Genomic DNA, 17,214 nt, shown 5'->3' with positions numbered 1-17,214 from the left:
ATGTTTGAGAGATGAAACGGTTTCGTATTTCCCTAAATTATTATAAGGTTTGTATCATTTTTTAAAGATTTTAAAGTTTGAATATTTCTGACTTACGTTTGAAAAGTGTGTCAATTTAAATGTAATTTAATCTCACTTGAGGCAGTAAAGAACTGAATGAATGTCTGTACGAGGTTTGGCTGTTAGTTTGAGATATCAGTCTATATAAATCTTTGTGAAGCTCTTTTAGTTCCTATGACTTCCAGGGAATTCCTGTGTTGTGAGACTTTATCAGCTGTTTGAGCCCCACTGCTACCTTTCAGACTTGCACGGTGGCCTCATTACTCTATTTACAGGCAATTTGTCCTCAAACTTAACAACTATTCTCAACTCTTAATCAGTTTAATGCTGTATCTATTATTATGTTTCAGTTACTGTCTGGACTGTATGTGTTTGTACATGTATCACCTTGTTCTTCATGAACTTGGAGTGGGATCTGTAGACCTCCATCTGTTTGATCTCCTCCTCCCTCTCTTCACTGCTCAGAGCGCCATTGGATTTCAGCATCATCACCTCCTCTTCCAGCTCTCTCATGCCACGCTCCAACGAGCTGATTTTTGCATCCTGACAGGAGACAAACACATCTAACTAATCAGACCATAAACAAATATACGGTGATAATAAAATGGGGTGAAATAGGAGCACAGGTGGAAATGCAATTAAAGGAAGTCTACGTGAAAATAATGTAAATGTAACTATTGTTGAATGCTTAAAGACTTTATCTAATAATCCATTATGTTTTTAAAATACTTGAATCTGTATCTCAATAATAATCAGTGAAGCCCAACAGACATAGCAGTTGGCCAACTTTATCTTGTCAATATTAACTGCAAAGACAGAAAGACTTTCAACAGAACGTAACAAAAAAGATGCTTTAGGTATGTTTTTCCAGCAGGTAGTAGAACGCATTTAGAGGTCAGAAACACTAATGTCCAGTTCATGCTGTGTGTTGGATAAACCTCCGACTGAGAGTCTGAAAAATTATTTGTTTTCTTCTTTTGAGTCTAAAATGTTATCCAATGCAACAAATATATTAATATGGGATATTTAAAGTCTTGTTTAGTGAAACTGCACTTCATGGTGTATTTGTGTCTATTCTTTACCTTATTTTCCATCATATTTACCCAGCAACCACATGTACACTCATTAAACTTTTCATTAACACTGTTAATAATCAGCAAATAATACAGCAGCAACTCAGTGCATTTAGACATTGATGAAGACCAGTGATAGTCCCAAGTATTTGGACTGTGTAATTCATTCATGCTCTAGCAATCCTATGTCATTAATAGCTATAATATCCACATAATATGCACATTAAATACAGCACTACAGAATTAGCAGCATTTCAGATCATTTTTTTTAACAATTTGTATTGTTGGGGTCAAAATAATCCTCTATAAATGTAGACATAAATTTAAATCCCTGTATATAGATATATACAAACACATTTCTAAATTACATTAGCATTTGTTTACCTTCATTTCGATGACTGTCTGCAGGGCCTTGGTCTTTGTTGATTCTGGAGCTGCTTCGTATCTCCTGTGCAGCTCCTGAGAGGCACAAACAGCACGATCAGCAGATGACAGAGAGGGAGACACAGCGGGATGGAGCGAGGGATGGGGCAAGAGAGGAGAAGGTCGAGGGCCAGGAGGCGAGACGAGAGCAACTGATGGGAAGGGATGGAGTGAAGGCTGAACCGTTGGTGTAGGACGAGGAGCAGGTGCAGGAAAGGATGGCGAGTGCTGGAGGGACGGATGAGCGGAAGGGTGGACAGAAGAGGCAACAAAGAAAGAGGGAAAGTGGGGAGGACAAGAGGAGGGGGTGGCAACCGGATGGTTGTAGTGCCGGTGAGAAGGAGGGGAAGGGACAGGGAAGGAGGGAGACGAACGCAAAAGGTGATGCCGTGATGGGGAGAAAGCAGGAGAGGGCTGGAAAGGGGGTGACACATGGAAAGGAGGGGGAATAGGGATCGAGGGAGAAACAGGAAAGGAGAGAGATTCAGCTAGAGGTTTCCCTCTAGGAGAAGCACTGGCTTTTAGCCTCCTTGGATCAATCCGGCCATCCCACATCATTTGAACTACTTGAAACAGCACTAACGACGCTAACTGTGTTTAGCCTGTGTTTAGATTTTAATGATCAAATCTGACAGCCTGGAATTGTGTTAATTCAATGAATTAGTTCCCAAGCTTCAGTATCCATGGATTAAGAAAAATATAAAATGGTTTAAAAGTCCAAATTAACCCAAAGTCCAGAGTGTTTTTTCTCTAAAATCATCAAAATTCTCAAAAACATGCTATCTCACTACTCCAATTTACTAAGAAAAATGCAGTAAAATGTCTAGCAGCTGTTACTTCATCACTAGTCTTCTAGTCAAATGAAGTGAGACGAAAGTAGGGGGAGTGCAGTTGGAAGGGCACAAATAGAGAAAGAAAGAGCAAAGGAGGGAGTGAAAGCAAAGGGGAGGACACGGCTGTGTATGCATCACTGCTTTTCTTTGAAGGACACACACAAAGAGAGCTAATGCATAAGCCAGAAAGCATAAAAACATGTGAGTGAAAGGGATAGTAGGAGGCCATTGCTAGAGGCGATGACAAGGATGGTACAGATGCCCACACACACACACACTCACACACACACACTGTGGTATTCACTGAAAAAGTACTGATACAGCAATTGCAAAAACAAGAACGTAATTACAGCTTTAATTATGAAATGTCAGAAAACATAACTGTAAAATGTAACCACTGCTGAAAAATTGCCTCCATCGTTATTTACTTTAGAGATTACAGCACCCTCATCTTAACCTAACACCTCTTTTCTGGGTCATTTAGAGGAGTTGTAGCTTAACTGACTGTCAAACCTGTGTCCGAGGTCTTTGCATGCACAAGTCACCTGACATCACTCGTGTTATATAATTATTTTTTCCATTTCGAAGGTATTTTTTGTTGCTTTAATTATATAAAAGTACATTGGCACACGAGGACTCGTTTCTTAATAGCCAATGCTGCCTAAATACTGCCTGTCATATTACGGCATTGCAATTAAATTTTCTGCTGCTCATTCCTGTGCAATATCCCATCTGCCCTCCCGTCATATTTCTTTTCAAGATTTTCTTATTTAATCACTAGTGTACATATATTTATATTTATAGATACATATATATTTAGTCATCTTTTCTCTTTTACCACGTCTCTCTAATATTTTGCTCTTTACTATTTTTCTATTTCTTTATTATTTTATTTTATTTTATTATATTTTATTATATTTTCTTCTACTGTACCATGCTGCTGAGTGACTGCTGCTCGTCAAACACATTTCATTGCAATGTTGACCCTATGGTAACTTGCATATGACCAGTGTTGGTCAAGTTACTTGAAAAAAGTAATCAGTAACTAATTACCGATTACTCCCCCCAAAAAGTAATCCCGTTACTTTACTAATTACTTATTTTCAAAAGTAATTAATTACTTAGTTACTTAGTTACCTAGTTACATTTTAAAAACACGATTTACAACCTGAATAGGTGATAAAGCGATAGATCTTTCAGCCCAATTCTACTTTTCTGCATAATCCATCATACAAAATGTAATCAAATGGAAAAGTCTCTTTTTAAAACTTGTTTTATTAGTTTTAACTTTATGCATCAAGCAAAAATTTTATTATATGCAACATTCTCTGACTGGAAGAAATTTGTTTAACATTTAAACCTATTTTCTGCACATTCCAGCACATAAAATATATTTTTTGTGTGTGTTTACACTCACTCTTTCAAATAGATGCAAGTAAAACACAGAAGAAAATAAATAAAATCAAAGACTAGCGGTTCTGTTGCTCTATTTTCACCTGTAAACCAGGAGTGGCATAGGCGGAGGTTTACCTTGGTGCAGGTGTGCCGCAGCGGTCAGTGGAAGAATCCGCGAGTTTCTCTGTGAGTTTCCCATTACGTCATAGCGCACTCGGTGTGTTTAGGGGGGTTTCGCTTTAAAAAGAAGTTTTCTTCCCACGCACAACGGACACTAATGTTTTTGTCACTTTTTATGGAATCAAACTCAAAGTAAGGTTAGTACTTCCACGCTTTAAACGCTGCACGCTCATACTCTCTCCCGCACTCGATATATGATGCACTGTTGATCTGCACACAGCTGTTGTCACCAACGTCGCACTCGCTTACGTCACTGTCATGAGACATTCTTGCAAAAAAAATCACGGTTTTAGTAACGCAGTAACGCAGCGTTCCTACGGGAAAGTAACGGTAATCTAATTACCGTTTTTGCAACAGTAATCCCTTACTTTACTCGTTACCTGAAAAAAGTAATCACATTACAGTTACTGCCCATCTCTGCATATGACAAATAAAACTGAAACTGAACTGAACTGAAACTTAAATTTATCACACCAAACAATCAGCTAATTATTGAATTATATGCCATCTTTTCTCATCTTAAAGCCTGAACCATGAAATAATTGCCAGGGTTACATTAAAGCTACACTTTTTAAAGTGTGCTGGCTACAGCAGTAATTTTTATCAATAGCTAAAACTAATTTAAAAACAAAAAACAGATAAATAAATGGCATATATAATGACAACACATTATCTTTTGCACAGTTATATCCCCCCAAGTACCAGACATGGATATCTCTTTCCCTTTTCCTTTTACTCAAAAAACCAGCCTGGTAAAACAGCCATGGCCATTAGTTTGCTGAAAAAAGTCACTGAAAATTTTGCACAAAATGGTCAACTTTTGTGTCTCAGACTTGGACCCCAGCAGTTCTAGTCCAACACTACACCTGTTGAGCCAATAAACAAAAATCTAGTGCACACTACGTCACATTTAATATGGATATATGCAAATGGCATAAACAAATTTTGAGAAAAATTCCTAAACCCTTTGACATTCAGTAACCATGAAGGGAAGATCTTTCTGTGTCCTAAAAAGAGCACTTTAAAATTAGTTCATGTTTTCAAAAGTCTGAACAAAAGGAAGGAAGGGAGGAACATTTTTAGGTTCTATATTTGGTGATTTTGCTGATTAATTACTTTATGTGATTAAGTGGCATTTTACAATCAAGAATCCAGGAGGTTAGATTAAAAGGCTGCATGTACTTTAAGCAGAGGATTATTTAATAACTGCACAGCAGCATCCCCATGAGGGACATTGTTGAAGGGTATGAAAATTGTGCTGCAGGACATTACAGTCTAGTTTGTTAATTAGCAAAATGAACAATATCCCGAAAGGAAGTGTCAGCACAGAATCAGGAAGTTAGCAAGACTTGCTCAATAGAAATTTGCATTATTTAGCACTGTAACATTCACTAAACTCTATAATGAATCTTTACTTCAGATACTGCAAAATGTTTTTCTCATTCTCTCGGTTGGTTCCAGCTTTGTATTTAACATCTTCGAAACAAAAACTCTGTCCAGTGTACTGATGCAGTGAGATGAAAAATCAGCCAGAAAATATGCAGAGACTCCCAGTTGTTCTTTCTTATGGTCTTATCATTTGCTGTGATTCATTTACTGAAGTATGACTTTATATCACCCCTCTAACATTATGCTGCATTTGTGCATTTGTCACCCTGGCTAATGCATTAGTATACTGATATGTTTTTGTTGTGCATTTTTTTGTTCATGTTTTAGCTGACTTCTATATTTTGATTATTTGTATGTTTCCATGTTTTTACCACCTGTTTGCTTATATGTTGCCTTTCATATGTTGTTTTTTTTATTGTTTTACTGTTTATATTTTCTTTTATTGTTCTATCCATCCAACCATTGTCTTCAGCTAATCCTTATCAGAGTCATGGGAGAATGGCCTATCCCAACTACCATAGGGCAAGAGGGAGGTTACACCCTGGATGGGTCACCAATCTGAGTCCTCTGTGTTGCAGGACTAACAGAGAGACAGACAGCCATTCACAGTCACACACCTATGTGCAATTTAGAATCACCTAAACAGAATTTTATTGTTATTTATTGTTATCATTTATACTGACAATTGGTGGTTTGCATTTTTGCAAGTTTCTCCTGTTTTTTTGTTTTAATTTACCTTATGAGCATTCTGCCTTTGTTCACCCGTTGAAGCATGTGCAATCTCTGTCTTTAAAGGTGCTACATAAATCAAGTTGATATAACTATTATTATTACTATTGTCAGATATGAACAAGTGCAAATCTGTAATGTCAGAAAAAGCAGAATTTTGTGGATCACAGATCTCTTAATCTTCAAGAAGACATATAGGTCAGTCAAAATATTTGTGAATTATTCCTGAAAATGCAGCTTAAAAGATGCACAAGAGTATATTTTGACTATTTGCCACACTGAAATTGGCAGTATGTGCTGGAAGGATGGATGTAGTACACTGACAGCATTTTGCCACTAGGGGGGGCTTTTGTATTAAGAAAGTGAATGTAACATTAAACCAGCAGAAGGAGAGAAAAAAGAAACGTGAGTGGAGAAACTGGGATAAAGTGTACACTTAAGACTGGAAGAAGCCAAGGGCTTTGCCTGGATATGATACACTCTGATGTGAACACATTCACATCTGGATATGCACAAAGACTCTCCCCTGCACACATGGTAATACTTGATTGCATATTGTTTCTTCTTTGCCAGTGACACACATACACATACACAAACACACACACGCACCTCTCTGAGTTGTAGCATCTCCTTGTCTTTTTGCTCAAGCAGACCCTCCAATTGGTGGATGGTCATCTCAGCATCGGCGAGTCGCCTCGTTCGCTCATGATCCTCCTCGGTTGCCCGAGATGACAGGCCTTTACTCTGCAACATTTCCAGTAACTTCTTGATTGACTCGTCCCTGTAAACAAGAAAACAAGGAAGTTAATAGCATGCTTTAGACAAGGTCACTGAAATCATACCTTAACAAATTACATTTAAACTGTCTTTTTTTAATCTTTACCTGGCAGTTAGTGTGTGTTTCTGTGTGTCTATCCTCAACTCCATTTCTTCAACAGTCTTCCTCAGGAGGAAGAGCTCTTTGGCTTGCCTCTCATACTCGGCATGGAGGCGCAAGAAGTTCTCCTCTGTCATTTCTTGAGGGGAAATGGGCTGGCTTCCGAGGCCGGAGTAATCGGATTGGAAGAGCTGGTTGAGATCGCGCTGGATTCTGAGCTCATCTTGCAAAGCCTGGATGGTGCATTGAAGATGCTGGTGGGAGGGAAACAGGGATGTTCAGCTTACGAATGAAAGAGTGAGCGATTACTATAATGGATATTCCAGACCGTGCAATGTCCATCATAGCAACTGTCTAATGTCACCTATAATCCTTTACACCTATTGCTAGTCACTTCGCTTGCTCAGTCCAAAGTTGAGATAAGTTTAACTTGGTACCTGCTTTCTTAGCTTCACTAATGGTAATTTTATAAGTCATTGCTACAAGTTGCTAAATTTTCTATACCGTCCCTTCCTTTTGTGCATCTTTGTATGTAAGTGTCACACGTCTTGGTCAGCTTACTTCACCAACTCACTCTGTCTCTATAATCTCACTGTACACCAGAATACCAATAAGCACATCTATACAGTAACCTTTGGAACAGGGATTTCTTTAACACCACACAGTGTAAAACAATCCACAACAACGCAGGTCCTTTTCCTCCAGATCTCCCAATGGCTCTTGGTTCACTGTGTGCCAAATGGTGTGTGTGGTAATTTGAGGTTACTGCACTGAAAAAAAGGGACTGGCCATCTCTTGGATTTATGTAAGCATCTTGCATGCATTTAACACAATTGCCTCATGTTTTAAAGTTAAATGTAACTATATAGTGTAAAAACTACATGATATGCAGAAAGGGTGTATTAAATTGTTCATATCATGTTCAGGTGACGTAAGTCAATAAGATAGCAACGTTAAATCTCGTGAAACCACGCGTGATTTCATCTCGCGGGCTTTGGATCGTGGTTTAAAAAAGGCATCCATCTCAGTCAAGTCGAGCAGCCAACTCTACGTTTTTGGTATGTCTTGATTTTTTGAATTCATTTTTACCATAATTCAGCCAAATGTAGTTAAACGTCTAGAGTGTCGCCATGTAACATGCTAAAAAAGAGCCGTTAGCTTATTTGCTGTTTTATCTGTTGTCAAAGAATTGGCGCTTTTTCATTTGAATTTGTCTTTGGCACAAGAGCCGTAATATCACATTAAACCTAATTACGAGGCACTCATAACATAATTTGGTTTTCTGTGTGAATAGATTTGTCAACTGACTCTTCAGTTACATTGTGTATTTACTGCACCGTGGTGTTAGTGAGATTTTGGACATTGAACAGCTTGAGCTAATATCATCAGCGGCATTATGCTAGCTTACATCCCTACCCCTCCTGCCCTCACCTGCTGTCCTTTTGTTTTTGTTTTTTTTGCTGCACATTGAGAGATGACCTCTATTCTGCATTTCACCAGGAGTCAGCTGATGGATTGTGGGTTCAAGGTGTTATGGTAAGAAAGTATATTCTATTTTCGTTTCTGTAACTTAATTATAATAGGTTTTTTATAATTATTAGGTGCATGCATACTCACCCTATTAATACAACTGAGAGATCCAAAATCTGCCATAGGTTTAACTTATACCTGTATGTATTGCCAGAAAGATGATTACTGGACTCACATTAATGCACACTTGAACTGAAATGAGGTTGTAACTTGTGGGTTGTTGGGTTGCAAATCAGAAACAAACATCTTTGGATTTTTTTTAATCCCATAAGATCTGGAAACACAGTTTTTATTCAACAAAACATTACTGATTAACCAAGCACAGTGCCTGCTGTTATTTCAAAATAATTTTATGTCATTTCAGATAAAATGCAGCATTCCAGTGCATCCCAACCATGCCTTTACAGTCAAGGTTTCTGACGGAGCTGAGTTTTTCTCTGACAGTCTGCTGAAAGTGTTTGCAAAGTGATCGGGGGAACAGGGCACAAAGCTAAAGGATGTAGCTGCCATAATGACAGTAAGAACTTTAAAATTCTTTAACTACAAAGTGTATATGTATTGCATTAGGTCAGTAAAAGATTTTTATGCTACATCCATTGAAACAGTCAACTATTACCTGTGAGTAATGATTCCACTAAAAGGATGCCATAATTTTCGTCATGCATTTACTGGCCCACTGAGAAAAAATTATCTTTTTTTAAAAATAAATGTTCTGGAAACTATATATCCATAAAGTTGATGTCAAACAGGAACTTTTGATATTGCTTTGTAGATGCTGGTGTTGCATGTTGACTGGTTTAAAAAGTCAAGAGTTTTTGTCTGGGATCATTTTCTTCTGTGCTACTGAAAAGTTCACAAATCTCTGTTTTCTTTGTTATAATAGTCAAGGATGACATTAATGCTCGGAGTCCCTCATCAAAGTGCTCCGCATCTGTGTGAAAGACAATTGCAACATCTTGGTGCAGGAGTTCATGGTGAGTGTTTTATGAGTAGATTGTGGCTTTGCAACATTTAAAAATGCATTTAGTTATCCACTTGATCCTCATTGGACTGGTTAGGACCAGTAGTCCTCTTTAATAATTTGAAGTTCACATGAGGCCTAGTAGTGAACTCGGCCGCCGGCCCTTGAGGCCCCATCCCCACCCCTGTATTAGGGGTCACATCAGTGTGAAAAAACTTTAAATTTGTCATTCTAATGAACAAAGGAAAATCCCACCAATATTTATATTAGCTTTTGTTTGAAAAAATGACCAACTGACCAACAGCTAACCAAATTGTGGGGCTGAAAGTCTAAATTCTAACATCTTCTGAGTGACATAACCTGGATTTCTGATGGGCCGGTGTCTTTCTAACAAAAACTAATGTAAAGCATTTGAAACTAGAAAGTGCATTTTCTGAAGAAACTGCAGTGTGAATGCTTGAATCTGAATGTATGCACTGAAATGAATTAATTACTGAATTTAAGTTAAAAATCTTGAATGAGATAAAAAAAAAAAAAACCCGAATTTAACCTGAAAACAAAAGTGCTGAACTGCTAAAAGCTGAAGGTTACACAGAAGAAGAAGTTGGAAAAAAGCTGAAAATGTTTTAATTGTAAATTAGAAAAACCTAAGAAATGAGAAAAGAACATTTAGAGTCAGAAAACATCTGAAAGAATATTAAAAGGTTATATTCTTTGAATCACTGAATGACTAAAATGTGATCCCTCCACTTGGACCCACACAGTTTAAAAAGTTTACATCTCTGAGCTTTGAAAGACAAGATGTTGGAAAAAGAACAACGATGGCGACGTTTTGAGGGTAAAATGATGGCTTTAACACTGTGGACACAGCAGCAGTTGAAAGAGAAGTGCTTAAGATGAATCTTGGCAGAGTGGCAGGCAGAGCTCGTTAAGCAGGCAGGTGTGAGCCTGGTTGCTATAGTGACCGCACCCAATGGCTCCATACACACGACACAGACATGCACCTCACTTTTGCTGCTTAAAATGAACAGAAAAGTCAGGCCGAAACAAATCGTTCCCATATGAAAAGTAAAAGTCGTATTGACGAAATTCTTTCACCGTGAGCGACAGCAGCTTCTAGTCTACTGAATTCTCAGTTTTCATGCCTGTGGAGTTTATTATATGGACGTGGTGACAGTGTAAAAACACCATGCTCTTCTGATTTTCAAACCAACCTTCTGAGCCGTTTTAACATTAGAGTCTATGGAAGAGTTGGAGGGAGGAGGCTGTGCATTGGTGACATTTATGAAAGAACCATAACACCTAGGACAATAGTAAACACATTGGATGAAAGAGGACAGCCATGGCTACGTTTTGAGGGTAAAATCATACCTGTAGAGCAAACGCTGTGGACACAGCAGCAGTTTTAAAAAATATTTTAAGATTAATTTTTTTGCTCCTCTCACTCTAGCAGTTGAGCTGCCTCACTCTAGCCCCAACATTCCGTCCCATACACACCCATTATAAACTCTGAAACGGGTGAAAAAACATCATGAAACTTAAACTGGAACTGAAGAAAAAGTATAATAGATATTGAAAAGATAAATACAAGTTGAATAGTTGAATGTCTTGTCTTCGTTTTAAAGTTTGAATGGTGGCTCTATGTCAATGTATGTGGAAGTAGTAAGAGTTTAAAAATGAGTAAGTTGAATGAGGATTTGAAGGGTCTCCCCATTGAAATACATTATAAATTTTTGTTGAATAAAGTTGAATAAAATTAAAAATATAAATGTTAAAAATATGAAAAATAGAAGCAGTGTTGTCCAAAAGAATAGGAATCTAACGGTGTTTGAATGGTTTTTCTAAGTTGAACGGTTTTGAAGGAGTAGGCTTTCAAAAAACGTACGGAATAGATAATAATAACTAGAAAGTGCATTTTCTGAAGAAACTGCAGTGTGAATGCTTGAATCTGAATGTATGCACTGAAATGAATTAATTGCTGAATTTTGAGTTAAAAATTTTGAATGAGATTAAAAAAAAAAAACGAATTTAACCTGAAAACAAAAGTGCGGAACTGCTAAAAGCTGAAGGTTACACAGAAGAAGAAGTTGGAAAAAAGCTGAAAATGTTTTAATTGTAAATTAGAAAAACCTAAGAAATGAGAAAAGAACATTTAGAGTCAGAAAACATCTGAAAGAATATTAAAAGGTCATATTCTTTGAATCACTGAATGACTAAAATGTGATCCCTCCACTTGGACCCACACAGTTTAAAAAGTTTACATCTCTGAGCTTTGAAAGACAAGATGTTGGAAAGAGAACAACAATGGCGACGTTTTGAGGGTAAAATGATGGCTTTAACACTGTGGACACAGCAGCAGTTGAAAGAGAAGTGTTTAAGATGAATTTTGGCAGAGTGAGAGAGAGAGCTCGTTAAGCAGGCAGGTGTGAGCCTGGTTGCTATAGTGACCGCACCCAATGGCTCCATACACACGCACACAGACATGCACCTCACTTTTGCTGCTTAAAATGAACAGAAAAGTCAGGCCGAAACAAATCGTTCCCAAATGAAAAGTAAAAGTCGTATTGACAAAATTCTTTCACTGTGAGCGACAGCAATGTCTAGTCTACCAAATTCTCAGTTTTCATGTCTGTGGAGTTTATTATATGCACGTGGTGACAGTGGAAAGACACCATGCTCTTCTGATTTTCAAACGAACCTTCTGAGCCATTTTAACATTAGAGTCTATGGAAGAGTTTGAGGGAGGAGGCTGTGCATTGGTGACATTTATGAAAGAACCATAACACCTAGTACAATAGTAAACACATTGGATGAAAGAGGACAGCCATGGCTACGTTTTGAGGGTAAAATCATACCTGTAGAGCAAACGCTGCGGACACAGCAGCAGTTTTAAAAAAGATTTTAAGATTATTTTTTTTGCTCCTCTCACTCTAGCAGTTGAGCTGCCTCACTCTAGCCCCAACATTCCGTCCCATACACACCCATTATAAACTCTGAAACGGGTGAAAAAACATCATGAAACTTAAACTGGAACTGAAGAAAAAGTATAATAGATATTGAAAAGATAAATACAAGTTGAATAGTTGAATGTCTTGTCTTCGTTTTAAAGTTTGAATGGTGGCTCTATGTGAACGTATGTTGAAGTAGTAAGAGTTTAAAAATGAGTAAGTTGAATGAGAATTTGAAGGGTCTCCCCATTGAAATACATGGGAAATTTTTGTTGAATAAAGTTGAATAAAATTAAAAATATAAATGTTAAAAATGAGAAAAATACAAGCAACAGTGTCCAAAAGAATAGGAATCTAATGGTGTTTGAATGGTTTTTCTAAGTTGAACGGTTTTGAAGGAGTAGGCTTTCAAAAAACGTACGGAATAGATAAAATATAATAATAAAGATTAGAAGAACAATACTGTGAATGCTTTTCAAGCATTCACACTAATAAAATAGAACTAGAAAGTGCATTTTCTGAAGAAACTGCAGTGTGAATGCTTGAATCTGAATGTATGGACTGAAATGAATTAATTGCTGAATTTTGAGTTAAAAATTTTGAATGAGATAAAAAAAAAACAACCTGAATTTAACCTGAAAACAAAAGTGCTGAACTGCTGAAGGTTACACAGAAGAAGAAGTTGGAAAAAAGCTGAAAATGTTTTAATTGTAAATTAGAAAACCCTAAGAAATGAGAAAAGAACATTTAGAGTCAGAAAACATCTGAAAGAATATTAAAAGGTCATATTCTTTGAATCACTGAATGACTAAAATGTGATCCCTCCACTTGGATCCACACAGTTTAAAAAGTTTACATCTCTGAGCTTTGAAAGACAAGATGTTGGAAAGAGAACAACGATGGCGACGTTTTGAGGATAAAATGATGGCTGTAACACTGTGGAGACAGCAGCAGTTGAAAGAGAAGTGTTTCAGATGAATCTTGGCAGAGTGAGAGAGAGAGCTCGTTAAGCAGGCAGGTGTGAGCCTGGTTGCTATAGTGACCGCACCCAATGGCTCCATACACACGGACACAGACATGCACCTCACTTTTGCTGCTTAAAATGAACAGAAAAGTCAGGCCGAAACAAATCGTTCCCATATGAAAAGTACAAGTCGTATTGACAAAATTCTTTCACCGTGAGCGACAGCAATGTCTAGTCTACTGAATTCTCAGTTTTCATGCCTGTGGAGTTTATTATATGGACGTGGTGACAGTGGAAAGACACCATGCTCTTCTGATTTTCAAACGAACCTTCTGAGCCATTTTAACATTAGAGTCTATGGAAGAGTTGGAGGGAGGAGGCTGTGCATTGGTGACATTTATGAAAGAACCATAACACCTAGGACAATAGTAAACACATTGGATGAAAGAGGACAGCGATGGCTACGTTTTGAGGGTAAAATGGTGGCTGTAGAGCAAACGCTGTGGACACAGCAGCAGTTTTAAAAAAGATTTTAAGATTAATTTTTTTGCTCCTCTCACTCTAGCAGTTGAGCTCTCTCACTCTAGCCCCAACATTCCGTCCCATACACACCCATTATAAACTCTGAAACGGGTGAAAAAACATCATGAAACTTAAACTGGAACTGAAGAAAAAGTATAATAGATATTGAAAAGATAAATACAAGTTGAATAGTTGAATGTCTTGTCTTCGTTTTAAAGTTTGAATGGTGGCTCTATGTCAATGTATGTGGAAGTAGTAAGAGTTTAAAAATGAATAAGTTGAATGAGAATTTGAAGGGTCTCCCCATTGAAATACATGGGAAATTTTGGGAAATTTTTTTTGAATAAAGTTGAATAAAATTAAAAATATAAATGTTAAAAATATGAAAAATAGAAGCAGTCATGTCCAAAAGAAGAGGAATCTAATGGTGTTTGAATGGTTTTTCTAAGTTGAACGGTTTTGAAGGAGTAGGAGTACAAAAAACGTACGGAATACAGAATAAAATATAACTAGAAAAATTTGCATTTCCTGCGAAAATGCAGTGTGGATGCTTAAAGCTGAAGCTGTATGCAAAAAGTAGCTGAAAAAGCTGAAAAGTTGCAGAAATTGTAAAAACTTTGCAGAAGCAAAAGAAGTTTGCTAAAATGGAATAACTTAGCAGAACTGCAATATCTTAGAGGAAACATAATACTTGGCAGAAATACAATAGCATAGCAGAATTTAGCAGAAATATTGTAACTTACCAGAAACATGATAACGTCTCAAAAATACAAGAATTTAGGAGAAATAGTATAAGATAACAGAAAGAATATATTTAGCCAAAAATACTTAAACATTACAGAAACACTATGATTTAGAAAAATAGTACAACAGAGCAGAAATATTGTGATTTACCAGAGACACTGTGATGAACTATGAATATTGTAATTTTAAATTAAGACTATGTTTTAGCACAAATATTATAATTTGGCAGAAATACTATAATTTAGCAGAAATACTATATTAAGCACAAATCCTATAAAAAGCAGAAATGGTATGATTAAGCATAAATACTACATTTAGTGGAAATACTTTGTTTTAGCACAAATCCCATAAAAAGCAGAAATACTGTACTATGATTTAGTAGAAAGACTATAATTAATCAGAAATACTAAATTTAGCAGAAATACTATATTAAGCACAAATCCTATGAAAAGCAGAAATAGTATGATTAAGCAGAAATACTACATTTAGCAGAAATACTATATTAAGCACAAATCTTATAAAAAGCAGAAATACTATATTAAGCACAAATCCTATAAAAGCAGAAATAGTATATTAAGCACAAATCTTATAAAATAGCAGAAATAGTGTGATTTAGCACAATGGTAATAAGTTAAACAGAAAAATTGGAAAAGCAAAATGGACAGCTGAAAAAATGCTGAACATGCTGAGGTTCCCTCAAATATACTTGTTAAATGACAAAAATCAGCAAAAAAATTTATGACTGCCGCACAATTACAAATATGTACACATGAGGAAACACACATGCACAGAGAGACACACACACAAGATCCAATTCAGTCAACCAGTCTAAATATATTGAATTTGAATCTTACAATGGGATCATCCCATTAAAAGGCTTTCTCTCTCTCTCTCTCTCTGTCACACACACACACACACACACACATACACACACACACACACACAGGGAGAGAGAAGTAAGTTTCTAGGTCAGCCTGGGAGCTGGTGAATTTGAATCCACCAATCAGAGAGGCTGTGCACTTTTCCCCACCAAAACAGGTGCATCTGTTTACACACGCAGCAGCACAGAGAGACACAGGATTTTTGCAGTCTATTTCTCATAGTGACGACTCCCCTCAAACAAATGACCGTAATTTCCTAACCGTAGGGGCTAGAACGGTCATTCTTACACCGTTTTGTTCAGAAGAGATGGGGGAATCTTCAAGTGTTGACAATTTAATATTAAAATATGAATTTTTAGAGATATATGACATGGATGACTTGTTGACTTAGAAGCCACGAATTCCCCAATATGCAAATTTGAATGCCTGAGACCACATATGTGATTGGCTGGCTGGGAAGCCGTGCAGGCCCTGATTTGTGGATTTGAATTCCTCAGCCCTCAGATATGATTGGCTGGCTTAGAAGCCACGAAGGCCCCAATATGCAAATTTGAATGCCTCAGGACACTTATTTGATTGGCTGGGAAACTGTGCAGGCCCTGATTTGAAAATTTGAATGTCTCAGTCCTCACAGAGGATTGGCTGCCTGGGGACCTGGCAGAAATATATAGAAATACTATTATTAAGCATAAATACTACATTTAGTAGAAACACTATGTTTTAGCACAAATACTATAAAAAGAAGAAAAACTATAATTTAGCAGAAATACTATATTAAGCACAAATCCTATAAAAAGCAGAAATACTATAATTTAGAACAAATAGTATAAAAAGCAGAAATACTATAATTTAGCAGAAATACTATGTTAGGCACAAATCCTATAAAAAGCAGAAATACTATAGTTTAGCAGAAATACTATGTTAGGCACAAATCCTATAAAAAGCAGAAATACTATAATTTAGCAGAAATACTATGTTAGGCATAAATCCTATGAAAAGCAGAAATAGTATGATTTAGCAGAAATACTGTATTTAGCACAAGTACCGAAAAGTACCAGAAATACTATGATTTAGCAGAATAGTAATAACTTATTGAAACACAAATGCACAGAGGGACACACAAACACAGGCTCTAATCCAGTCAACCAGTCTAACTATGTTCAATTTAAATCCTGCAATGACATGCTGCCAAATAAGGGCAGGGTCCTCTCTCTCCCACTAAACACACACACACACACACACACACACACACACACACACACACACACACACACACACACACACACAGGGAGAGAGGACTAAGTTTCTAGGTCAGCCTGGGAGCTGCTGAATTTGAATCCACCAATCAGAGAGGCTGTTTACGTTTTCCCGCCAAAACAGGTGCATCTTTTTACACACGCAGCACAGAGACATAGACCTGCTTCTTTCAGTTTATTTCACATAGTGAGGATTCCCCTCAAACAAATGACCATAATTTCCTAACCATAGGGGCTAGAGCGGTCATTCTTACACCGTTTTGTTCAGAAGAGATGGGGGAATCTTCAAGTGTTGACAATTTATCATTAAAATATGAATTTTTAGAGATATACGACATGGATGACTTGTTGACTTAGAAGCCACGAATTCCCCCAATATGCAAATTTGAATGCCTGAGGCCACATATATGATTGGCTGCCTGGGAAGCCGTGCAGGCCCTGATTTGTGG

The 17,214-nt window shown here is 37.0% G+C and overlaps 1 protein-coding gene and 1 long non-coding RNA gene across 18 annotated transcripts in view; one reads left to right on the top strand and one right to left on the bottom strand.

The window, feature by feature from the left end:
- The window catches only part of LOC113008901 (ELKS/Rab6-interacting/CAST family member 1-like), a 209,969-nt gene that overhangs the window by 110,412 nt on the left and 82,343 nt on the right, over positions 1-17,214 (bottom strand). For all 16 annotated transcript variants that reach the window (XR_013902734.1, XR_013902735.1, XR_013902736.1 and 13 more), the window contains exons 5-8: positions 6,966-7,213; positions 6,692-6,863; positions 1,518-1,592; positions 448-603 (exon numbers count right to left, since the gene is read on the bottom strand). Coding sequence is in view for 11 of the 16 variants with exons in the window: in XM_026146816.2 (XP_026002601.2) it covers positions 448-603; positions 1,518-1,592; positions 6,692-6,863; positions 6,966-7,213 (651 nt within the window). In the remaining 5 variants the exon portion in view is untranslated. The remainder of the gene's footprint in view (positions 1-447; positions 604-1,517; positions 1,593-6,691; positions 6,864-6,965; positions 7,214-17,214) is intronic.
- On the top strand, positions 7,877-9,510 carry LOC145421392 (uncharacterized). Of its 2 annotated transcripts, XR_013902738.1 has the most exons (4): positions 7,877-8,017; positions 8,432-8,495; positions 8,854-9,006; positions 9,373-9,510. It is a non-coding gene; the product is annotated as an uncharacterized LOC145421392 (long non-coding RNA). The 2 variants fall into 2 exon arrangements; XR_013902737.1 differs by lacking the exon at positions 7,877-8,017 and having other exon boundaries at positions 8,356-8,495.

Source organism: Astatotilapia calliptera, chromosome 17, assembly GCF_964374335.1.
Source record: "Astatotilapia calliptera chromosome 17, fAstCal68.1, whole genome shotgun sequence".
In the NCBI taxonomy this organism is placed as follows: Eukaryota; Metazoa; Chordata; class Actinopteri; order Cichliformes; family Cichlidae; genus Astatotilapia; species Astatotilapia calliptera.
This window is presented reverse-complemented; position numbering and strand designations above follow the sequence as displayed.